Source organism: Cydia pomonella, chromosome 9 (genome assembly GCF_033807575.1).
Source record: "Cydia pomonella isolate Wapato2018A chromosome 9, ilCydPomo1, whole genome shotgun sequence".
Taxonomy (NCBI): Eukaryota; Metazoa; Arthropoda; class Insecta; order Lepidoptera; family Tortricidae; genus Cydia; species Cydia pomonella.
Window position 1 is genome coordinate 2,479,496 of NC_084711.1, and position 26,157 is coordinate 2,505,652.

Here is a 26,157-nt window from a genome sequence, read left to right on the forward strand (position 1 = left end):
GGCCCGATGTGCAGCCACATCATAGCCATGGGTAGTCTTTTTAACAGAAGGACGAGGTTTCAACAAAATAGTTTTTCTGCTGCTATGGCTAGGAGGGCGCATATTCGAACTAGGGTTTGTAACTGAATTTTGAGTACTATTATGTGGTAAATTTGATTGTATATGTGGTTGTGACTTAACCATATCAGCAAACGATTTCGATATAGCTGGGTGCAGTTTAACGGCTTCTCCATAGGAGATGCAGTTATTTGCCATACTGACTTTAATTTCTTTTTGCCTTACATGTTCTGGGCATGACCTGTTTGTGGCAAAGTGAAAGCCATTGCATAAACAGCAAATGGCATCCTCCTCCTCCACTGCACAGGTATTTCCAGGATGCATTTCCCCGCACTTGAAACATTTAGGCTTCGAACGACAGTTATTTTTGGTATGTCCAAATTTACAGCATAAAAAGCATTGAATGGTAGGAAAAATGTACAATTCAACGGCAAGAGAGTTGTAGCATGAAAAGACTCGTTTCGGTAATACTTGACCGTCAAATGTCAATACAACTGTCTCTGAGGGTTGCCAGGTAACAGAACCGTTAACCACAACTCTGTGGTTCAAACGTCGTACTTTTAATACTTTTCCACACCCCATGGGCACGGAAATGTTGGAAACTATTTCCTCCTCCGACCACTGTGCTGGAATACCGCGAACCAAGCCCATACGGGTCACAGAAAACGACGGAATGTAAGCGGTAAGATTTTCTGATTCAAGACACGTATCAGTAACAAATAAGTTTGCGTCAACGTAATTTGAAAACGACATCGCTATACGTGTCCTACCAATGCGCTTAACACTTCCATTTATAATGTTTCTGAAGCCTTTTTTTAGTAAAAATTTCCCAAAGGACACCGGGTGCAGAGATGATTTTGCATCTGTTTGTTTCATTTGTACGTGCACCGTGAAGGGAGCAACATCGGAAGATGAAAATAAATTCCTGCCAACCTTGGTATTAGAAGAGTCATTTTTTGTATTTAAGTTATCCGAAGAGTTTTTGGTAACCTGAATGTTAGAGTTTGAAGGAGCTTGGGTTTCTTGTATGATGTTCTGACAATCGCACGAATAGTCCCCGCCATTATTTTTCCTTCTTTTTTTATTACATGTTTTGCATCTTTTGTGACTTTTATTTCTTTTCAATTCACTTCTGCTCCCCACAGAAGAGTCCGTGTCCATTGCTGAATCGATAATAACATTACTTCCGACCTGGAGGTTATCACCTCCAGGGTCGGGAGGATCGTCATCCCCCATTACATATATACGAAAAAACTTACCAACTACGACGAAATTACACTAATTATATATACAAATACAACAATATATACAAACTATGTGAAAAATTATATACAAATTACTGATTCCCTGATCTATAATATTAAAATGGAAATTAAATTTACAAGAAACCTAAAACTGGACCGCCGCGTTTCACGTTTCCCGCGCTTTTTCTTCTATGGAGTTAATTATTACGCAGTCAACTGGTTAATTACGGAAGGTGGACATAAGGAACGAAATCTCCATGTACCAAAAAGTGCCATCAAAAAACTTTAAATAGGTGGCGCTACAATACCTAGAGTACTTGAACAAAAATATCAAATCATAGACAGCGCAATTCACTCCGTCAATAATACCTAGGTTCTTAGCTACTCTAGCGCTACTCTGGAGAGATTTGGAACTATTATTTATAGCTGACAGCTGGACACTTTTGCAACAGTTCTACCATAAGAGATGCCACTCCTCTTAATTCCACACTCCATATGGTTAATTTTTAAATTTCGTGCTGTTTTCATGTGACGGATGTGATACAATAGAGATAGTGTAGAGTTAAAAACTATAGCTTAAATATACTGACACTTGATTTGACAGTGACATTTCAAAATCAAAATGACATGTTTTGAATTGATTGAGGAGTAGCGCGTTGAGTGAGTGGTTCGTTTTTAGGTTATTCCCATAAATAAAACAACTTTCTTTATTTACTAATCAGGTGGTGGTATATTTACACAATACAGTAGGTTAATACTGTAGACGTTTGGATGGATGGGAATGAAAAGGAGAAGCCTCCAGATGAGGCCGGTGATAATGACATGAATTGGGAGACAACCTCACGTAAACGCAACTTGAATTTGTCACCGACCCAGCTGGAGCCTTCCCCAAAAAAAATTGTAATCGACCCGATAGAGACTAGCAAGCAGTTGGGCAATACAAATAATACAGTCGAACCTAATACTAGTAATGTGGCAGAGTTTAATAAAAATAATCCAGTTGAGGTAAATGAAAATAATACAGTCGAGTTCAACCCACATTTATACAAACACCCTAGTCTAGACAGCAAATACCGAGAGTACAATGCCGAAGATGATGGACCATTTATAGTTCATGTCTCTAGAGAGTCCGCTCCATCGTCCAATGCCTCTCTGAAACCCATCAATGTAGGCCTTTTGCTTACTCAAGGAAATGTAAACAACATCCAGAAGGAAGGTGGTATTAAGTCGGTAGGTCGCAACAGAGTAGCAGTTACTTTCTCCACAGCAGCTGATGCAAATAGCTTCTTAAAGCACCCACTACTTGACAAAAATAAGTTTACAGCTGATATCCCCTCATACCATGTATCGCGTATGGGAGTTGTTCGTGGAGTTCCTTCGGATTGGACTATGGAGGAATTAGTCAATGGTACGAATCTCAAAGAAGGCAAAGGGAAGATTCTTAAGGCTCGCCGTCTGCAACGGAAGGTGGCAAACAATGATGGCTCCTCATCCTGGGTGCCAACCCAATCAGTTGTAGTTACTTTCGAAGGGCAATCCTTACCGTCGAAAATCTTCGCCTATTACACCTCTCTAGTGGTAGAAGTATATCAACTGCCAGTAATTCAATGCAGGAAGTGCCTTAGGTTTGGTCATATTCAAACACAGTGCCGGTCTGATGCTAGATGTTATAAGTGTGCACAGAAACACCCCGGTGATGGATGCAATGTAGCCCCAGAACATGTGACATGTATCTTTTGTACAGGTAGGCATTTTGCTACAGATAAAGTATGCAATGAATATGGTAGACAAAAAGCCATTAAACTTGCCATGTCTGAGCAGAACATCTCATACGCAGAAGCAGCAGCACAGTTTTCAGCAGTTCGCAGACCATATTCAGATATAGCAAGAGTCATGTTTGAGCAGGTTACAGACTCTTCCCGATCTTCCCAGTCCCCATGCCACCCTAATACTTCCATGCCCACTCCTCCGCCCACCACTTCGTATCGTAAGACCGTATACCGAGCACCCCGGACGAGGGTCCCTCTGTCCCCGGGTTATGATAGAGAAGCTCACAACAATATCGTCCGAACCCCCCCACCTCAACTCCCCAATGGTCAGGCTCTGAATGGCTCTTCTTCTTACAATAGAATCACTCCCAATGAAGACCTAATGGAACTCTGTTTGAAATTTTTAACAAACATCATCGCTAAATGGAGCGATTTCCTACCGAACGACGTTGCACCCTTAATGGTTACACTCGCGGAGAGACTTACATTCCACAATGGCCCCCCCGGTCACATTTCTACAATGGAATAGTCGAAGTATCATACCAAAAAAACCTGACCTTATTCAGCTCATCAACGACCACGCCGTGTCTGTTGCGGCTATTTCGGAGACATGGTTGCGTCCCGGCGCTCTTTTTAGAGTCCCGGGCTTCTCATGTCTCCGGGAAGACCGTAGTGACGGACGCGCCGGATGCGCGTTATTGATCAAGCGCTGTTACCCTTTCTACCAAATTCCTATCCCCCCTCACTCGGATGGGATTAATGCCGTAGCTGCCAAGGTTATGGGCATTAATTTCATCTCTATATATATCCCCCATCCTGAAGAAGTTGATATAGATGAATTACAATCTATTCTCACATCTGTCCCACCTCCTCTTATAATTTTAGGAGACTTTAACTGTCACAATATCTCCTGGGGATCATACCATTCAGATTCGTTTTCGTCAGCCCTGCTGGATCTGTTCGATGACATCAATGTAGGAGTTATTAATGATGGAACTCCCACGCATCGGGTATACCCAGGCCAGAATCCCCAATCAGTTCTCGATTTATCTGTTTGTTCTCCTAGTTTATCTTCTTTATTATCCTGGAGGGTATTACGTCAGTCATTTGGCAGTGACCATTTCCCTATTATTATCACTAAGCCTTCATCTATTCTTCCATCTCCTTCCCCTGAACCGCTGCTGAAACACAAAATACAATCAGCAGACTGGCCCAATTATGCTTTTTATGTAGAGGAAAATATAAAAGAGTGGGACACGAGCGAAATTAGTCAAGACGAAAAATATTTAAAATTTAAAAATGTTTTATTAGAAGCTGCCGATAAGTTTATCCCAAAAAAGAGAGCTGTTAAACATAAAATTCCATCACCCCCGTGGTGGAACGCTGACTGCACAGCAGCCGTAAAAAAAAGAAATGCTGCGGAACAAGCTTTCAATGAGTCAGGAAATTTGGATGACTTTATTTCATTTAAAAAAATCTCGGCCCGTACAAAGCGTTTCCTAGCAAAGGCTAAGAAGAAGGGATGGAGGGGGTTTTGCGAGAGCTTATCTCCTAGAACCCCCTCAACACTTATATGGCGAAACGTAAAGAGGTTCAGGGGTTCATTTAATCCAGAGTCTAAGACTACCACGGATTCCCCCTGGCTATCAGAGTTCGCAGATAGACTTGCCCCTCCAACTGTCCCCGAAGCATCCTGCTTGTTACTTCCCCCGTTGCTATGCACCTCCAGCGACTTGGAGAAGCCTTTCTCATTCTCAGAGCTTAGTGTAGTGCTTAATGGACTAAGGAATACTACACCTGGAGAGGATGGCATACCATATTGTTTCTTGTCCAAGTTAAATACATCATCACAGGAATATCTACTTGGTATCCTAAACCATGCCTTTGACACGGGGGAGATCCCAGGAGACTGGAAGACCCAAGTAATTATTCCAATCCTAAAACCGTCTAAAAACCCAGACGAGGCTAGCTCATATCGGCCGATTGCTCTTTCTGCAACAATGGGAAAGATACTGGAGCACCTGGTTAAAAATAGACTGGAATGGTTTGCAGAAAATAAGGGCATTCTAGCTGACACTCAATTTGGTTTCCGAAAGGGCCGTAGTACAATGGACAGTTTAAACATTTTAGCAACTGATATCCGACTTACCTTTTCAAAAAACGAATATCTGCTAGGATGTTTTCTAGATATCTCTGCGGCTTACGACAATGTCCTTCTTCCGGTGCTCAGGGCAAAAATGCTACATCTGAGCATTCCCGCGAAGATTGTACATATTGTCACCAAGTTGTTTATGGGTAGGTCAATTAAAATTAGGAATGGTAATTCTTATCATCCACCTCGGACTTTGTGGCGGGGCCTCCCGCAAGGATCTGTACTCAGCCCTCTGCTTTACAGTATCTACACCTACGACTTGGAGCAATCTGTCTTATCCTTCTGTAATATCTTGCAGTATGCTGATGATCTGGTCTTATACACCTCAGCAAAGTCAATAGATAAAGCCGCTGCTAGTTTGAACACAGCTCTGGGTTACCTCAAAGATTGGCTTGATGAACATGGTCTTACTCTATCGCCAACGAAGAGTTGTGTAGTCACGTTCAGTCGCAGAAGAATCATGCCTGCTGCAGATGTCCGTTATGGCGGTGTTATGATTCCAAGTAAGGAGTCAGTAAAATTCCTAGGTGTCATTTTAGATCACAAAATGTCTGGCATTTCACATCACAAGTATATAATAGGTAAGTGTGAAAAAAATATCAATATTCTGCGAGCATTGTCAGGTGTATGGTGGGGCTCACATCCATATTGTCAGAAGCTACTGTACAATGCCATCATACGCAGTCATATAGACTATGGGTCATTTTTAATGGAACCTTGCAATAAGGATGGACTAGGTAAATTAGATCTCATACAAGCTAAATGTTTGAGGATCATACTCGGAGCTATGCATTCTTCTCCCAAGAACGCCATGCAGGTGGAAGGTGTTGAGCCTCCTTTGTCTCTCCGCAGACAATATCTTGCCGATAGATTTTTAATCAAAGCCAGTTCTTACTACAACCATTTGCTGCTTCCACGTTTGCGGTCACTTGCACTGGAACTCACTGAAAACCAATATTGGACACATAAAACTTCTCCTAAAATAATGATATCTTTTTCAAAATTAATTAATATTTACCCAAGTTTATATACATCCGGCACTAATCCTTTATTTGAGGCGGCATTTGAAACCCTAATATATACCCCTAAAGTTATATTAGACATAGGAATTTTCAAAAATGATCCTGCAGCAAACAACAAATTTAATAAATTTTTGGGTAAATGGCAAGATTATTTACCGGTTTATACTGACGCTTCAAAGGTAGATCCTGCAAGATGTGTGGGAGCAGCAGTGTGGATTCCTCGGTACAATATTGTCCTCTCATTTAGGTGTCCTCCTCAAGCGTCGATTTTCACAGGTGAAGCAGTTGCTATTCTTGAAGCTGCCAAATATGCAGAGACCCATAGTATTAAAAAAACTATTATCTTCTCTGATAGTAGAAGCTGCCTACAGGCTATTGTAGGCAACCAATTCAAACTGAAAGCCAAATTTCCTTTGATTTTAGAAATCAAAGCTGTACTGCGTAGGTGTGAATTAAGGGGCCTAAATATTGTTCTCGGATGGGTTCCAAGCCACTGTGGTATTAGCGGCAATGAGATGGCTGATACATGGGCAAAACGAGCTATTGACATTGGATTAATAAAAGAGGATATTTACAGTACAGACCTTCTGAGTGGTTCACTGTCGGATCTATTTAATACATGGCAGGAACAATGGGATACCTCGAGATTAGTGACAGGTAGACATTATGGCTGTATACAACCTCGTATATCTCGAAAACCGTGGTTCTATCGATTCCGTACGTCTCCGAAATGGGTAATATCCACCATCTGTCGTTTACGTTTGGGCAAAGTATGTACTCCGTTATTTCTGGCTATGATAGGTGTTCGTGCGAACTCATTGTGTGATTGTGGGCTTGATGAGGGCAACTTGGACCACATCTTCTTTGCATGCTCAAAGTGTAGCTACTCACTGTACGATGTATTGCCCGATAATGTTCCACGACCTATATGCTTCAGCTCGCTACTTTGTTACATGGATTCGATTCTAACTTCTATCCTAATTAAATATTTACAAGCAAATAACATTAAACTATAAATAAAGTATTATCTTTTCAGACCTAATTATATATCTTTAATTTTATACATACTCTACATTATACATTTATATGGTTTTCTTCTCTCCCACTTCCTTCATGTTGGCACTATTAACGTTCTGTCATCCGCTTCCCGCTTATCTGCTAACAATTGTATACGTCATGTGTTCGTTTTTTTTTTTTTTTTTTTTTTATTGGCTTCGCGCTCCTGGCGCATTCAGCCAGACGAGTAAAACGGGGAAACGGAATTAAGGATTACATTAAAACGGGTAGGACGGAATTTTGGAAAAGGATCAGGAAAAGGTTAATTCAAATAATTTAAAGTTTAATGTTGTGACGTGAAATAAATGAATACAATGATTTAAATATATATGGAGATGAATCATTAATATACAGGAGTGTTGTAATAGATGTGGGAAACGGAACTTTTAAATCTGACAGCTGTCTTAATAATATAGAACGGTCATATAGGTTACAATTACCAGAAAAAAAGATATGATTAAGATCAGCGGGATCAGTTCCACAAATACATGCAGAACTGGCCACACGATTTTGTAGTTTCAGGTGTTCCGGTGTACATACGTGGCCCAATCTCATACGAATCAACATACTAGTTGCAGGCTTTGGCAAAGAGATTTTAGCAAACCAAGGTTTGGCAGGAATTGTTGTTTGTATGCTACGATAATGTAACGCAGCGGCACCCGCACCAGATGCCCATAATTTTGTCCATTCCATTCTTAGATATAATTTAGGCAGTGCCAACAGGTCTTCAGCAACATTCCTAAACGGAAACATGTCCCCAGAACTAATGGCATCTCGAGCTAAGTCATCCACCCTTTCATTACCTTTAATACCTCTGTGTCCAGGGATCCAGGCAATGGAAACCGAATACCCTTTAAGACGACATTTTAACAGTTGGCTACGGATTTGATAAATAATTGGGTTATTAGATTTAGATTTGAAAGGAAATTTAGCTATTGCCTGAAGTGAACTTAGAGAATCTGAGAAAATAATAGTTTTTTTAAGATGCATTATAATGATGAATTCTATTGCTTTCAGAATTCCAAAGCACTCGCCACTGTACACAGAGGATTCTGGAGGCAACTTTATTTTTTGGTAAATATTAGACTGGGTGTGAAGTACACCAATGCCAACACACCCATTGTCAGACATCTTAGAAGCATCTGTGTATATATGATCAGCAGCTAGGCCATCTGTTCCAATGAATCCCAGGAATTGTTGATTTTGTTCAACATCATTCTTAGAAATGCCGATATTAAGGAGAACTGGAGGATCAAGTATTACAGATTCATATTCATACTGGAAAATGGGAAGTGTTGAAGAGCAAACAGTGGGAGCTGAAATAGATTTCAGTTTTTGAAAACTTTTAATCAAACATGGAGGACTCTTGTGCTTCCAGTAGTTAGAAGTAGTTATTTGAAGCAGGAGGTTAGACAAGATAACCCAGAGTTGATGATTAGAAAATTGGGAGCAGCGGAAAATAAACCTATCACAAAGATATTGGCGTCGTAAATGGAGTGGAGGCTCAGCACACTCAACTTGCATAGCATTGATAGGGCTTGAATTCATGGCACCGCATATCATTCTCAGGGCTTTTGATTGAATACGATCTAATTTTTGGAAGCCTGCTACAAATCCTGGCTCTAACAAAAATGTTCCATAATCTAGAATACTTCTTATCAAGGCATTATACATTAATTTTATGCAAAGAGGATGTGAACCCCACCAAACTCCTGAAACGCATCTAAGGATATTAATATTTTTTTCACATTTAGAAACTATGTAATCACAATGTGGAAGACCTGTTAATTTATTATCTAAAATAACACCTAGGAACTTGGTTTTATCTTTAATGGGAATGGAGCAGTTATTAAATTGCACATTGATTGGAGGAGGAAACAGTTTTCTAGTAAACAAAACTACAACACTTTTAGGAACTGAGAGTTCCAGACCATTTGAATCTAACCATAACTTCAAAAAACCCAAAGAACAAGTAATGGATCTACTGGCCTGTTCAATAGAAAGGTTTGGTGAATATAATAATAAATCATCAGCATATTGCAAAATTCTGACAGTGCCATTTAAGGATGACTCTAAATCGGATGTGTAGATATTATATAGCAATGGACTTAATACGGAACCTTGTGGAAGACCTCTCCAAACTAAACGGGAAATCCTATTGTTGTCATCTATAAGAAGGCTAATGGACCTTTCTGATAAAAGATTTATTATAAAATTGCTTAACATTATTGGTACAGCTAATCTATGAAGTTTTGCTTGTAATACTGAGACTAAGACATTATCATAAGCGGCACTTATATCAAGAAAAGCAGCTACTACAGACTCATTTCTAGAAAATGCTAATCTAATTTCTGCAACTAATATACCCAAACTATCATAGGTAGATCTACCTTTTCGGAATCCAAACTGACTATGAGAAAGTAATTGGTTTTTTTCTACAAAATATTCTAATCTGTTTTTAATCAAATGTTCTGCTACTTTAACAAATACTGAAGAAAGGGCAATTGGACGATAAGAAGAAACATCTGTTGCTTGTTTGTTGGGTTTTAATATAGGAATAACTATTTGAGATCTCCAAGAATCCGGGACTGTACCAGATTGGATGACAAAATTTATTATATTCAGATAATAAGAGAGAATACCATCACTAGCATTTGCTAAAAAGGAATATGGGACTCCATCATCCCCAGGTGAAGTATCTCTTAAACTACTTAGTATACCTTTTAACTCTTCTATTTTAAAAGGCCCATTAAATACAGTATAATAGGAAGAGTCAAATGAAAAGGCAGCGGGGTGGAAAACATGTTCTTCGGGGACTGATGCTGGTGCTAATTTGTCCATGAAATGATTAGCAAGGTTAGGAGGAAGTGTCTGTCTAGATGGCTCATTGAAAGCATGTCTGAATCTTTTAATATTATTCCATACTATGGATGGTTTCACGTTAGGACTAAGAGATGAACAAAATCGTCTCCAGCCTTCGAACTTTTTTTTGCGCAGTAATTTTTTAGTCTCACGAGCAACTTGTATATATATCTCGAAATTTTCATTTGTCATCGAATGACGATAACTTCTCTCTGCCTCCTTGCGGTTTCTGATTGCTTGAGAACAATCATCATCCCACCAAGGAGGAGAAGGTATTTTACCTGATACACTGTTTTTTACAGGGAAAATTTCATCAGCTGCTTCGGTAATCGTCTGGGCTAAGGCAACTGAGCAGCTAACTACACTACTAGCATCTATAGTGGGCAAACACAACAATTTCTCCTCTACGCGGCTTTTGAAAAGTTTCCAATCAACATTACTTAAATTATACTTAAGCCTAGGGCTAGGTTTTGGAGATGGAGGAATGGAAGATGGAAATGTAATAATAATAGGGTAGTGATCACTCCCATATGTTGAATCTAAGGTATGCCAAGAGAGAGAGGATGCAAGATCGACCGAACAAATAGATAAATCAATAGCGCTAATTGACTCTGTTGGCGCTGTTCGGCGGGTTGGAGAGCCAGTGTTTAAAACACAAAGGTTGTGTTTGTCTAAGATATGTATGAGACGATCTCCATTATAATTAGATGATGAACAACCCCAAAACTGGTGATGCGAGTTAAAGTCTCCTAAAATTAACACGGGCCTAGGGAGAGAAGAAATTATTTGTTCAAGCTCATCAAAAATGGATGATGATGGATGAGGTATATATACAGAAATGATACAGATGTTATTTACAATGGCAGCAACAATTGAAAAATCATCGCTATGGGATGGAAGATTATAAGGTGAAAATGAAATGGAATTCCTGACGAGTAGAGCTACACCGCCCCATCCGCCAGGACGGTCCTCTCTGAGACATGAATATCCAGTAGCTCTAAGAAGAGCTCCAGGCTTTAGCCATGTCTCAGAGAGGGCAAAAACAAAAGGTTGAAATTTGTTTAATAAATGTATTAGATCTTGCTTTTTATTTATTATGCTTCTGCAATTCCACTGAATAATTGTGGCCATTATTTTTAATAGTTGTAACAAGTACATCAAGCATGGGGGCAACGTGGGACGGTAGTTTTACATTGGGCTGAGATAAATGATTAATTAGGGCTTGAATTTCGTCAGCTACTGATGTATTCTCTTTGCGAGAATCTTGCTGTAGTGCACAGCCATTTGGAGGAGATGGAATGGTATACTCATTAACTAGCGCATTATGAGCTGCTACATCATACCCTGTCATGGTCTTTCTTACTGGACGTGGCTTCAAAAAAGTTGTTTTTTTGTAACTATGGGACTGCATGGTTGTGCTCGGGGCTGAATTATGGACTCTGTGATGTAAATTTGGCTGGGACTGTAACTGTGGTTGTGTCAGAAGGACATCGGCGAATGATTTAGAAACTGCAGGATGTAGTTTGACAGCTTCGCCGTAGGAAATACAATTATTGGCCATAGTTATTTTAATATCCTTCTGTCTCTTATGCTCCGGGCAAGCCCTGTTCGTGGCGAAATGAAAACCATTGCATAAGCAGCAAATGGCATCTTCTTCCTCCACTGAACAGGTATGACCGGAATGCATTTGACCACACTTAAAACACTTTGGTTTTGATCTGCAATTAGTTTTGGTGTGTCCGAATTTAGTGCAATTATAACACTGAATTGTGGGGAAAATATACAATTCAACAGTCAGTGAGTTGTAGCACGAAAATACCCGTTTTGGTAAAACTTGGCCATCAAAAGTTAAAACAACTGTTTCAGAGGGTTGCCACGAAACAGAACCATTAACCGTAACTCTATGGTTTAAGCGCCGCACTTTAAGAACATTTCCACACCCAATGGGCACGGAAATGTTTGACAAAATTTCTTCATCCGACCACTGTGCAGGAATGCCGCGAACCAAACCCATACGGGTCACAGAAAAAGACGGTATGTATGCAGTAAGATTCTCTAACTCGAGACACGGGTCAGTTACAAATAAATTTGCATCTAAATAATTTGAGAATGACATTGCTATGCGAGTTCTGCCAATGCGCTTAACACTTCCGTTAATAATGTTTCTGAAGGCCTTTTTGACGAGGAATTTCCCAAAAGATACCGGGTGCAGAGATGAGCTTGCTTCAGTCTGTTTGAGTTGGACGTGAACCATAAAGGGTGCAACATCTGAATTTGAAAATAAGTTCCTACCAACCTTGGTGCTAATAGCGCTATTGTTTATATTTGTATTTAAATTGTCAGAGGGGATTATGGTAGGCTGCGTGCTAGAACTCGAAAGAGCTTGGGAGTTTTGTATGTTTTCCTGGCAATCGCACGAATATTCCCCGCCATTATTTTTCCTTCTTTTTTTATTGCAATTTTTGCATCTTTTTTGTACTTTATTTCTTTTACGTTCACTCCTGCTACCCACAGAAGTGTCAGTATCCATTGCCGAATCAACGGTCACATTACATCCGACCTGGAGGTTTCCACCTCCAGGATCAGGAGGATCGTCGTCCCCCATAGAAAATTTACTAGAAAAAACTTACCAACTATGAAGAAATCCACTAATTATATATACAAATAAAAGAATATATACAAAATATGTGAAAAATTATATACAAATTGCCGATTTCCTGATATTACAATAAAAATAATGTACGAGAAACAAAAAACTAGACCGCCGCGTTTCACGTTTCCCGCGCTTTTTTCTTTGTGTTCGTTTGTGATGTCCATAACAGTTATTTGTTTTTTAGGTTCTCCCTACCACATCCTTCCACAAGCTCAAAATATTACCGAACATTCTCCTCTCGTGTGAAAGTCAACACCGACATTGGCGAATTCACCCTGTGCAAATTGGCAGGGAGTAAAAGCCAGAAGAAGAAAAAAAAAAAAAAAAAAAAAAAAAAAAAAAAAAAAAAAAAAAAAAAAAAAATGTTTTGAATTTTGATTTGTGGATTTGACTGTAGGTGAAATGAAAATTTTAATTCAAATCTCATAAAAACTTTTGTATTGCTTAATGTTGTATAAATAACTAATATAGTGAGTGCATTATGTCGTACTTTGAATTCTACACTAAGAATTTAAGCAAACCTATCGAAACAAACAGCACAGTGATTGCCAAAGATGTAAATTCAGCGTAAGTTTCATAATTTACTTTTCCCTATTGTATCATCAGAATGTAGTCTTACATTAATTTCGATATATTGTTTACAGGCCAAAAAACAAACCCAGAAGCAAAATAAGCAATGGATTCAATTCTGAAGCATCCAAAGATACTGAAATTATAAAAGGCATTTGTCTATCAATGTGCCCTGAAGATGAAGTTAAAATGTAAGTTTTTATTTTGATTTTAGTGTAATATAAATATTTATAAATGATATTTAACTTATATGCTAATTACAGGCGAGAAAAAGCCAGAATGGTACATGTTTTGGAGGTTATAGATGGTAAGAAGGTTTTGGTGAAAAGCTACAGCCGATCTGCTGCAGACTCAATGGTCGCCGTGCCACGGCTGCTGCGGCCCTATGCGGTCCTCCAAGATACTGTAGTACATCTATTACTAAAGTAAGTGTATGTGAATGTTATTTGAGATTATTTTGTTCTATAATTAAACAGACACAAATATAAGTTTACAGCTATGCCAAGTCACTTATACTTTATTTGTAGAATGCATTATGTTTAATGTTATAATAAAGTGAGTTTGTAGTCTTAAGGGTTGGTTGCACCAACCCGTTTGTCACCATTAAAGCATTCGCAAAATTTTGTTGTATGGTAAGTTTCATGGATCTCTGCTGTGGGACGTTGATCAGTCTGTTAACTGTGGTTGGTGTAACTGGTGCTAAGTGGTCATAAATAAATGGCCCTTAGGACTAACAATATTTAGTCTTTAAATGAGAAATTTCAAAAATTTTACCTAGTGGAATTCTAAATTTTAGATACTTTCCAACAACACATTATTAGTGGTGTTCACCCTTGCTTACAGTTAAAGAAATCACTTGTTTGTGTATTGAATCTCATATAAACATTTCACTTGCAATATAATCTTCTAGAATAGCACAAAAAGATACAAATATAACAATTATATATGACTTTGTGAGTGACCGTCTCCGAGCAGTGCGGCAGGACATGACAGTGCAGAGGCTCTCGGCTAAGGAATGCATGGCTTTGTTGGAGCCCATGATACGCTTCCATGTTTATTTTGGTTATAAGTAAGTATTACTGAAAAACATACTCTCAAACAAGTATTAAGCTTTGATTTGTTGCAAAGTTTTGTTGAATATGTTATTTATTATTCACAAAAAAAGTTTCTTCTCATAATAACTAATTTTCTACAAAAAACCTAGAAATTCGTGTGATGTAATTAATGGATGAACCCTTATTTGAGAATGATCTTTTTTGTTCTTTATGGCACGACCCAAGTTCAAACCAATAATTTTAGACCACTGCACTAACACTAAAGGATAATAATAATTGGGCAATACTTACCATTAAAATACTTCGATATTTTTTTATATATTGTAATATTGTTCTTCTTTCAGACTATGTGAATATCCAGTTAAAGCATATGATCCAGTGTTGAACAAAAAATTACTTCTAGAGTGTTTAAAGTGGTTCCTAAGCTGTAGTGACTCCATGCACCAAACTCCAAAAGATGTAACTACTGAGATGGAGCAATTAAATCTGAACCATAATATTACTAACAATAAGAATGAAAATATCTTTAAGTGTGACAAAGAGTTGGTGGAAAGTTTGTATATATTATGCAATCTGGATGATGTGCATCCCATGTATAGATACTTGAATTTGGCAAATAATTTGAAAAGGTTAGCATTTATATTTGGCCAATTTACTGCCCAATCTATCTGATTTGGACCAATCTTGTACTAAAATTACAAATTGGGACAATCAAACGGTCATTATTTAGTATCTACTGTATCTAGGACAGTGGTGTGCAAAGTACTGGCCCGCGTAAGGATTTTATCCGGCCCGCTGCCGATTCTATGAAATAATTAGTATATGGCCCACCATAATCGCAATAGTACATTACGATACAAGTGCGAAAAATAGGAAATTCAAAACGAGTGGCGATAAATTAAAACACGACCGAAGGGAGTGTTTTAAATCGACACGAGTTACGAATTACCTATTCGCACATGTATCGTACAACGTTTTACAGTACATATGGCCCTTTAAATGTTCGACACAGTCACGTAATATGCTAATTTTTGCACTAGTGCGGTAAAGTAGCACCATATGTACTGTAAATCAACATTTTTGCTGTAATTCTGGCCCTATTATTTTTTTTATACTTTCCATGAAGAAAGTTGGCCCACCACTGATCTAGGAATTTTTTACTCTTTTTTCCATTACCTTCTCGGTCATGGATTTTATTTTGAAAATGTGTGTTACTTGCTTAAAACGAAATATTGATATGTAGCATTCCATCACAGAAGGGTCCTTATGCTTCATGTGCATAATAGGACCTTTACACCAGAAAAGTTATGCTTGTTATGTGAATAAGGATGGAAATCACGGAAAGCCACACATATATGGCTTAACCACGACATTATGAGACACCATGAGTGGGAGTGAGAGGTCGAAACATGTTGTCTCACTCTTACGCAAGGTTATTCATCACCATACATCGTTATCGCGGGAGGAACAACGATTTGACAGTACTCAAAGATTATGACAAGTAAACAATAACGTTTATATGTACCTATGAGTTTAAAATATAGTGTACAATTTAGACAAAATTTTGGTCATCTATTACAAAAATCAAAATTAAATACTTTAAGAAGTAAATACTGATATAAAAATTAAATACATTAGTGACTTATTATTCAAGTTGACACGTTGACTCATAAGTAAACGTTTACATAGTGAAATGCGAGTTAGATTGACCTTTTTCAACGAAAACTTACGCTTAGAATGTGTAGGCAGAATATTCCGTTTATACAAAACAGACATTCTGTTACACGTGTTCTTCGACAGGCTTGTTCCTGCGCCCGCGATAACGATGTATGTTCATCACTTGCGAAGTTGTCACCTTATCCACGGATTTACTAAGTTACTCTTTGTTGTTCAGTCACGCAGCTTTAAAGTTAGCATACAAAATAGCAGCAGCGAATTGGAAAGGCAATTTCATTCAAGTGTGCAAGCAGCTGGATAACCTCTGCCCGCTGACATACTGTGCCTTGTGTTTGTATCTGCCGACATTGCAAAGGTAAGTATACTCCAGTTGAAACCTCAACAATAGTGATTGATACCTTCACCCTTAGAGCGTTTCATATGACATTGTCTGATCCGGATACGACTACAAAGAAATAAAAAAATAAAAAGCGCCTTTTTATATTTATTTATTCATTGTGTAGTTAAACGTTTATTGTTCTTAAACCAAAACGGACTTGATGTCATATGGAGCGCGAAGCATTATGTCAAGTTTTTTTTTTTTATATTTAAGCCACTAGATGGCAGACCCTAAGATGCGAAATAGAGCTAGCGTGAAGTGTAGGGGGCAGCACCTGCTTAGAAGCGTGAATTGTTTGCGTTCACGAGATGGCAGACCCTCCAACACGCACGGTCTCTATAGTACACACTCCAGCACCTGTTTTTCTCTAAAGATCATACATCACCCATATCGAAAGGACAATGTTAAACGCTCTTATTTTAAACCAGCTTTTCAATAAGTGACAATGGCGCTGCTCAATGCCAGTCGTTGGTTAATTTACCCAATAAAATACTTCACTTGCACTTTGGTGCTATATTTATGTTTGACTCCCTGTGCCTCTGACTCGTGGAAATCGGCCTGTGTCATTATGTCCCGCGTATGAGGACTTAGTTTTTGCAGTAACAATTAAGATTTGTTAGATGATGACACAGCATATAGTGCTCATTGATTCCGTAGTATTTAGTTTATATACGAACGTCTATATTTCCAGGCGCGTCCTACAAGTAATAAGCGCTGCATACAACAGCAAGCAACTAGCAGTCCCTCTAAGTGCCTTGCGTGGCTGGCTGCGTGTGGACAGCGACGCCGCGGCGGCGAGCGCGTGCGCGCACTACGGGCTGGTGGCCAATGACGGCGCCGTACGGTTTACTAAAGGAAACTTCAAGGCAGATGTCGCTACGGTACGAACGTTGATGGACTACATACAGCAAAAATCTGATTGCCTCGAGTGCATTTATTTCAACTCTACATTGCTTCGTTGTGGTTGTTGAATTTGGCATTTAACACGTTAACAGTCCCCATTTTACACATATGCATTTCTTCGTACGTCCAAGCAAATTACTTTAATGACGCTCCACGGCTCCACATATGGGTCACTACGAAAAAAATAAGCACGCACCAATAACTTTCTGTATGCTGTTGTCTAACTAGCCAAAATAAATCTATCACGCTGTATGAAGCTATACTAATCTAAGTGCGTACCTGGTCATATCTCCGTGACCCATAAGTGGGGCACGGACGTACGTATATAGTTCAGCGTGACTCATAACTGGGGCACTGGACTGTGAACGTGTTTAGTAACTTGGTAATTTAAATAAAATGTCTAAAGTCCAGATTGAGTAATTGTAGGTTTTACATTTTCAGCATCAGCCAACAAGATTACTGCTCCTGGATCAGAAAACGGATCTCTCACACGAGCATGTGTTCACATATCGCTCTGAAGAGTATGCTTACGGTGCTTGATAAACCACAATTTACACCAGAAGGCGGGTCTCATAAAACTGTTTCTGGTTGCAGATAATGGTGCTAATCTTTTATTTAACCCTTTTCTTGGCAATGTAATATATACAGGGCGAAAAAATCGAATGCCACATGGATGGCAACTACCTTAAATATTGTAAATAGCACATTTTGTGTAAAGGAGACTTTCCTTTGTTTTTAAAAACAATAAATACTGCATTTAAGGATTTATGAAAAATCGCTTGCCTCAGTCGGGACTCGAACCGGTCAAATGTGACAAAAAATAATGTGCTGTATTTTATGATGCAGATTGAAAGTGTTACTGATAAGGTTCATTTTTCTCTAAATAACAAATACAATCAGAATAACGGAAGGCCGTGAAAATTAACAATTACCTTTGAAATTTGATTTCACCCGTCACGTGAATTAAGACGTAATCCTTGGAATACAAGGAAAATAAAGACGTTTAAATGACATGATAATGATGAGTTACACTTATGTTTACTTATCACTTTAGTTGCGATTACTAATGCCACTTTAGTAACCTACCTACTTCCTTTGATAGGAAAATTGCATCAATTATTCTCTAGTCATCATAGTAGCTAGGATCAGGCTGGCGCAACTAGGAACAAAATAAGTTTTGTATGGAACTTGTTTCGCAAATCTTTGCCAACGAAGAAAAATAAAACGTCAGTGCTATTTATTCTGTCAAGTTTACATCAAGTCAACTGTCAGCCTAATTGTTTTGTTTGTTATGAAGGCTTCAATGTTTTGTTCGGGTATTTCGTGCAATTTCTTTATTATTTAGTGAAAATATCGAAAATAGTGAACCGTGATCAGAGTAAAGAACGAGTTTGTTACAATGCCACCGAGAAAACGGTTTACTAAGTGTGAAATATGTGTCAAGCGAGCCACTCGAGAAAATCACGAAAAAAGGGATTTTATGGCGAAATTTCCCTTGGATGAAGACCGGTAAGTATTGCTTTAGATACTTTTGACCTTATTTTGGGTCAGCAGGCTATAAAGACATCGAAAATAAGATATTTTATATTATTTTTCATTGTGAACTAGGGATGTACTACAACTATCGATAACTGTAGTTTTATTTGTAAATCAGTGTAAATAATTAAATTAAATATGTGAAATTTCCTGAGAACTTGCATGCAATATGACCATAATTAATTCGTCGAAGATTCGCAGAATGCATAAATGATTTCTCATGATTAACAGACATATAAATACATAAAAAGTTAGAGCATTGATAAAGGGTTGTTGATAACTGAATGCCGAAAAACATGATTTATAGATGCATATTAGCGCTAAATAATCAGTTGATCATCCCATTAGCAAACAATTGGAATATAAACTGTAAATAAAGTCATGTTTGTCCAAGGCTGTATGTTTTCAGATGCAGGCAGTGGGTCAAATTTGTTGGGAACGAAGACCTGATACATCTTCCCATAGAAAAGTTACATTTATTGAAACATGTATGTGCAGATCATTTTGAAAATAAAGCTTTAAATAAAAATAAAAAAACACGACTTAAAAACTGTATTAAAATAATTCGGGTCCACATTAAGCCCGACCAGATATTAGTCAACTTAAATGTGGACTCGATGCTAACCTGATTTCGAGTACAAAATTTGTAGACAGGAGCCTATGTTTCAACCCTCCCCATTTTATCGATATCGATAAGAATCGCAAGCGTGTAGCGTACTACACTATTTAAATCGCTTATGTTGGTACTATGGTTCTTTGACAGTTCTTTGTCGTATATTTTGGCAATAATTTGCGAAACTAACCGATTCCATTCGCTAGTATGGAAGTCCCGTCTCTTAAAACGTAGTGATTATATGCTCTTTGGCTAGGATAGGTAAATTTTTAAAAATGGAACATTTTAACGAACCGTTTTAGTTTTTTAAGTGCAATCTTTTTAATTTAAAACAAAAACGTTCAACAAGTCGGGCATTGACTTGTTGAACGCATTCTTTTCTTTTTTTTCGAATTGTGTTTATTCCATTTTCAAATATTAGAGCTACTATTTTACGTAGATAAATTGAAATTGTGACTTGCAAGTGCTTTTACATTATAAATGGCTGACGATTATCAAGAACAGTTCGATTTATTAGAAGCGTACTTTGTTAATGCAAAAAATTAATAACATGTAACATTTGACCGGTTCGAGTCCCGACTGAGGCAAGTGATTTTTCATAAATCCTTAAATGCAGTATTTATTGTTTTTAAAAACAAAGGAAAGTCTCCCTTACACAAAATGTGCTATTTACAATATTTAAGGTAGTTGCCATCCATGTGGCATTCGATTTTTCCGCCCTGTATATTATTTATTTAATTATTTTTTATTTATATTTTTTTACATATGTTTCTTGTTGTTCTAACGCAAGCAAAGGTTTTCTTAAATCAATGTGCCATGCAAATCCAATATTTGTTATTAAAACTTGTTAAGGCAAGAAATTTTAAAATTAATTAAGTAAAATTTTCGGGTTGGTCTCGGACTGTCTAGAACACAAAATAACTAGTGTAATATCGTGCCTATATCCCTTTTAGTCTACATCGCAAACGGTCTAGAACACAAAATGACTACAATCATTTAGACCTTTATTTATCTACGTATCGTCGATTTACCTTTACGTTATCGACGTCGACGAAGCCCCGCTACCGCGGGGCTCCTATTTCTGTGCGGTTTGGCCTTCGGCCATTAAAAGATAACTAACTAACCTAACCTACCTATAAGTGGTCATTTTGTGTTTTAGACCGTTTGCGATGTAGACTAAAAGGGATATAGGCAAAATATTACACTAGTAATTTTGCGTTCTACACGGTCCGAGACCAAAGCAAATTTTCTGTATTAAGGTGCGTCACGAGAAAGTATAGAATGTGTAGAACGGGCAAACGCGCCTTTTTACAAAGTGCTCGCGGACCGATTACATGCATAAATATCGGCGCATTCGTCTAGGTGCACCCAGAGTAAGTTATTTACGATACAAGTGCGAAAAATAGGAAATTCGTAATGAGTGGCGATAAATTAAAACACGACCGAAGGGAGTGTTTTAAATCGACACGAGCTGCGAATTACCTATTCGCACATGTATCGTACAACGTTTTACAGTACACATGTGACATAGCATAGTTACTTGTGCTAATTTACGCACTTGTGCGGAAAAGTAGCACCATATGTACTGTAAATGATGTTGTGTATTTGAATTACTTTATATTTGTTAAGTTTTCAATTGTTTATAAATCAGGATCTCAAGAATTGTACGTTATTTTTAAATATTTAACTATGAATAAAACAATATTTTTATATAAAGGAATCCTTTATTATTTACATAAGAAAATTCACCTAATTATGACGACTAATTACAGTGGACAACAAAATGTAAATATCAAACGGTCACATGGCTCCCATGCATGTATTGTCGAAATCAACATGTCAAATTCATTATTTTACAATTCGGGATCGGATGTTCGAAGCGGTCAAGTACATGCATAAAACAATACCTTTCTATCGCTGAATGTGCAAAGTACATATCTTAAAATTATTTCATTCCTTTAAAAATGGTGTATTAATGATGCAATCCATTTAGGACTAAATTAATTTCAACACTTAAAACATAGGTTTAAACTGTAGCGTCAATTTTAGGCAAAGAAAATTTGAAATAGAGGTGGATAATCAATGAAAACTTTGTAGCCACAGTAAATTTACTGTTATCTTTAGACACATGATTAAAACTTTTTGAACGCCATTTGACTTTGATCCTTATCCTTTCACTGATATGTTAATTTGTTAACACATTCACTGCCAGACAAAAAACGGCGCACTACCCCAGAAACCGGTGGTCTATAGCTGCGTACAAAACAACCCGACCAGCGGGTTGTCCGGCATCTGAACAAAGTTCACGAGCGCCCACCAGGTGGGTTGCCGGCAGTGAATGTGTTAAAAATCAAAAAGCGGCGCCATCTACTAGATCAAAGGCCAAAGGTATGGCGGCATCGTTTCGAGAGATGGCGCCACAACCTTTGGGTTATGTCCGGTAAGATGGCGCCACTTTTTGATATTTAACTAATTTAACACATATCAGTGAAAGAATGAGGATCAAAGTCAACTGGCGTTCTAAAAGCTTTAATCATGTGTCTAAAGATGGCAGTAAATTTATTGTGGCTACAAAGTTTTCTTTGACAAGCCACCTCTATTACAGTCTCTTTAATTTTAGGATCAAGTGGAGAATTTTCGGTTAAAGTTAACTTTTTTAATAAATTGACCGCTTGAACATGCGATGCACTGTACAGCCTAGTATAAAAATATGGAAATAATCAACATTCGTAAATAACGGCGATCTTATTACAGCGGTATAAGAACGGAGCATATTTAGAAGGTATTTGACAGCTATATTTTTACATTTGACGACATGTAATTTTTCGTTTATACCGCAGGTTCCATACATGATGTCAAGCCAAAACTAGTGGCAAATTTTAGGGACCACGTCCCACTCCTAACTAATGAGAACTGAGGGCCTACCGCGAACTACGTTCGACGTGCTGCCTGTCTGGCGCACTAGTAAATTCGTACGTAAGTGTGACAGGGAGGCAACACGTCGAACGTGGTTCGCGGTAGGCCCTCAGGGGCCCATTTCTCGAATGGTATTAGACTAATATTATTAATCCACGTACTTGCAAGTCGTATGGGTTACCATGGCAACACACTAATAATATTAGACTGATACCGTTAGAGAAATGGGCCCCAGGACTCTTTTCTCAATACCATATTTTTTCTGATTATTCATTCCGGAATAGCTCTGCGACTAGAGCTCATCTACTGATAAAAGTACAAATAAGTTACCACAATATCAAGATTATGTACTTCAGCAATTTTAACGGTTATTTAATTAACTATAAAAAAATCAACCAACTTATTTCAGCTACGAACATACTTTTTTACAATTGACCTAAGAAAACTTTCAATTGATGGTACTGAGAATTGAGTCCCAACCATGAGACGTACTAACATCAACAACTAACCGCAAATAAACCTTATTTCGTTGCAATAAGGTGTACGAACAGTAATTGTGTTGACGATGGTACTCGTGTGTAAGACGGCTAGTAGGTGGGCGAGAAAATATTTATTTCATGCCTCGCGATTGGGATCTCAAGGCGATATATTTTTGCATCCATATTGATAACTTAACCTTTTTGACGCCAATTACGGATATAAATTTAAAAAAATAATAATAATAATATCCGCACCGTAGTTTCAACGCCGAAGACGGATTAATCCATTTCAGTTTGGACACTTCGGTGACATGGCGTCCGACTGACAGTTTTTGTTTTTGACACGGCCTCGAAAAGTTTTTTCATAACGGCACTTGCTTCTTACAAAGTCTTGCAGCCAGTTTGGTTATCCACACGGAGGCGTTATCGAGGCTATACTTCGAGAAATACTAGATTTCTAAACCGCCCACATACTAGCCACTCTCTAATGACTCCTTCAAAGGGATATACCAGCGAATGTCGCCGAGATACGGGTGAATAAATAATCTAAAATAGTTCAACAAATCAACGTTGACTTTGCGTTCGGTTGTTTAAATGCTGAAATTTGTGTACTTGGAAATATAGCGCCAGACAACAGACGGTAAGTCCAAACAAATCGCTTTCACTAATAGGAGGACAAGTACATTACCAAAGACAATTTGAAATAGAGGTCGATTGTCAAATAAAACTTTGGAGCCACAGTAAATTTACTGCTATCTTTCGACACATGATTAAAATTTTTAGAACGCCATTTGATTTTGATCCTTATTCTTTCACTGATATGTGTTAAATTTGTTAAATATCAAAAGTGGCGCCATCTTACCGGGCATCGTCTAAAAGTTGTGATGCAATCAGTCCAAACGATGGCGCCACTTTTTTATATTTAACAAATTTATTAATTACTTTTAAAAATATCATGTTGGATGAGGCAAGCGTGTTTTTATTTTGCTGTTTAATCCATTATAAAGCAATCTGATTCATCTACTTTTTTCTATGTAAGAGAAAATATATCCAATTTTAAACACCCTTAGTCGTCGTCGGGGTTGCGTCGGTCAACACTAGAAACCTACTTTCAAATTAGATATGACATTGATCTATTTGGACCCAGCGTCTTTGTCCAGGACACAATCGTACTAATTACATGAAAATTCTATAGTGTCGTAAAAAAGAAGTTTTGTGCACGAAAATAAAGTTAAAATTTCAGCAATTAAAGCGATTGTGACATGGACATTGTCTTTTTCGTTGGTGTGATTGCATTTTTTGAATATACAATAAAGTTCGTGTATAAATAAGAATAACTCACGCTAAATTTCCATCATGTTTGCCATGGGGTATATCCATATTTCTGAATGAATGCTTTGAGCGCTATGTCCCTCGGCCCAGTAGCGTGAGTCATCCATAACATTACTTGATTATCAATTTCATTAGGAGTAAAACAGATATGGTGCAGTACCAGTTATCAAAAACTCGCACACTGCAATCGTGTAGTGAAGACGCAAAAAAGTAAAAAGCCATATAAAGTTGTATCACAGGTAATCAATACTTCAGGCGAACGCATTGCCAAAGTACCGGTCCTACAGTTCCTTTAGGTAACATTGACTTATTATTATTATAGAGAAGCAATACCACACAATGGATTTCGTAGTCGCAACCAAAACGTCGTAAGCACCGTAAAAAATCATGGCGTTTACGCGTTTAGTTCGCGAGATTTACGCTCCGCTTCTGTGTTTTGTTGTCAAAACTAAAACTCATTGCGCATAACACTAGTTCTCTGTGCCGGTTCTCTATACGTAGTAATAGTTCAATGTTAGGTAACTAATTCGTATAATCTCTAGCACGAATTACGTCGTGCGTTTACAGAACGTAGGAGTTAAGCGATAACTATACACTAATAAATACGTAACATACAGACAGATAACACAAGCAGCGTAAATGTACTTCATAAGATTGTCTTGTTAGAATTTCCTAAAATTACAATAACAATTTGTTTTACTGAAACTAAACGTTCGAGAGCTTCTCTATTCGTATGTACAGATGTAGCACCGCGGCGTTGAAGGCAAACAAACTAAAATCACAATAAACCTAACATAAATTCATTCAAGCGAGCACAATGTCAAATTCAACGGTTCCCGAGAAGTTAGCCTTCGCGTAATTCGATCGCTTTAAAACAAGTTAATAAATAACGTGTGAAAACAACAAGTCGTAGGTAATGTAATGTACATAGAGGTATATTCGCTAGACTATACACTGAACATAACGTACGTTTACCTTCGGCGCGACGCCGCTTGGCGGCGATCACTGTCAGCTGCATTCCAGACCTGTGGGAAAAATATTTGACACTTAAAAATTTCAAAGGTATGAACTGCAGTGGCATGGTTCCATTTTTATCGCTTTTCACTAAAAATGTTTTATACTACGCCGGTGGCAAACAAACATACGGCCTGCCTGATGGTAAGCAGTCTCCTATGTACGCCTGCAACTCCAGAGGAGTTACATGCGCGTTGCCGACCCTAACCCTCCCCCCCTCGCTGAGCTCTGGCAACCTTACTCACCGGCAGGAACACAACACTATGAGTAGGATCTAGTGTTTGGCTGCTGTTTTCTGTAAGGTGGAGGTACTTCCCCAGTTGGGCTCTGCTCTAGATCTGGAATGACATCCGCTGTGCTGTGCCCTACCACACAAAGCGAGATGATATTCACAATGCCCATACCTCTCTTTGCCCGTTACTTTCGCACTTACATACTTGTTAGAACGTGACAGGCATGCTGACAAATGATAAAGAGCCGGCCATCTTAGCCGTACTGGACTCTCGGACTAATTAATTGATTAATTGTGTCGAAATCTAGTCAAAGGTCCCACTTTGTCGCTTAACATAAGGACGAGATCCTGCGAACCTGTCAAAGGGTCCTTATGGCAAGCGACAAAGTGGGACTTTTTGCTTGGAAAGGACAAAATTGTGGAATGTGTGGCGAGTGACGCATTGAATTTTTCAATTTTTCTTCTATCTCTATCAAACAACCTTTAACAAAAAGACTTCTGAAAACAGTATGGCTTTTTTTTGAGCAGTGCCATGTTCACAAATTGTCGCTTTCCGTGAGAAAATGCACGAGTTACTAAAAAGAATACGCACAAATCAGGCGAAGGGTAGACGTACAAATACTGTGATCTACTGAT

At 38.1% G+C, this 26,157-nt stretch overlaps 3 protein-coding genes and 1 long non-coding RNA gene across 7 annotated transcripts in view; 2 read left to right on the top strand and 2 right to left on the bottom strand.

Moving 5' to 3' along the window:
* The first annotated feature begins 1,935 nt into the window (after positions 1-1,935).
* Positions 1,936-13,169, top strand: LOC133521119 (uncharacterized). The gene is made up of 2 exons (XM_061855884.1): positions 1,936-2,531; positions 13,000-13,169. Exons 1-2 carry the CDS (start codon positions 2,073-2,075, stop codon positions 13,111-13,113), a joined length of 573 nt encoding a protein of 190 aa, XP_061711868.1. The 5' UTR covers positions 1,936-2,072; the 3' UTR covers positions 13,114-13,169.
* On the bottom strand, positions 2,004-7,293 carry LOC133521120 (uncharacterized). 4 transcript variants are annotated; one of them, XR_009799863.1, is made up of 4 exons: positions 6,401-7,293; positions 5,220-6,166; positions 4,886-5,062; positions 3,966-4,248 (listed from the first exon to the last, which is right to left on the bottom strand). It is a non-coding gene; the product is annotated as an uncharacterized LOC133521120 (long non-coding RNA). The 4 variants fall into 4 exon arrangements; XR_009799862.1 differs by having other exon boundaries at positions 3,966-4,251; XR_009799860.1 differs by having other exon boundaries at positions 2,004-4,251; positions 4,886-6,166.
* Positions 13,170-13,197: 28 nt separating the features above from the next.
* LOC133521121 (germinal-center associated nuclear protein) lies at positions 13,198-18,067 on the top strand. The gene is made up of 8 exons (XM_061855885.1): positions 13,198-13,382; positions 13,460-13,576; positions 13,649-13,810; positions 14,296-14,454; positions 14,785-15,069; positions 16,335-16,472; positions 17,188-17,377; positions 17,841-18,067. Exons 1-8 carry the CDS (start codon positions 13,297-13,299, stop codon positions 17,937-17,939), a joined length of 1,236 nt encoding a protein of 411 aa, XP_061711869.1. The 5' UTR covers positions 13,198-13,296; the 3' UTR covers positions 17,940-18,067.
* Positions 18,068-21,252: 3,185 nt separating this feature from the next.
* Positions 21,253-26,157, bottom strand: part of LOC133521086 (transmembrane GTPase Marf) — a 33,129-nt gene continuing 28,224 nt past the window's right edge. The window contains exon 15 of the mRNA XM_061855836.1: positions 21,253-25,300. The gene's annotated coding sequence lies outside the window, so the exon portion shown is untranslated. The remainder of the gene's footprint in view (positions 25,301-26,157) is intronic.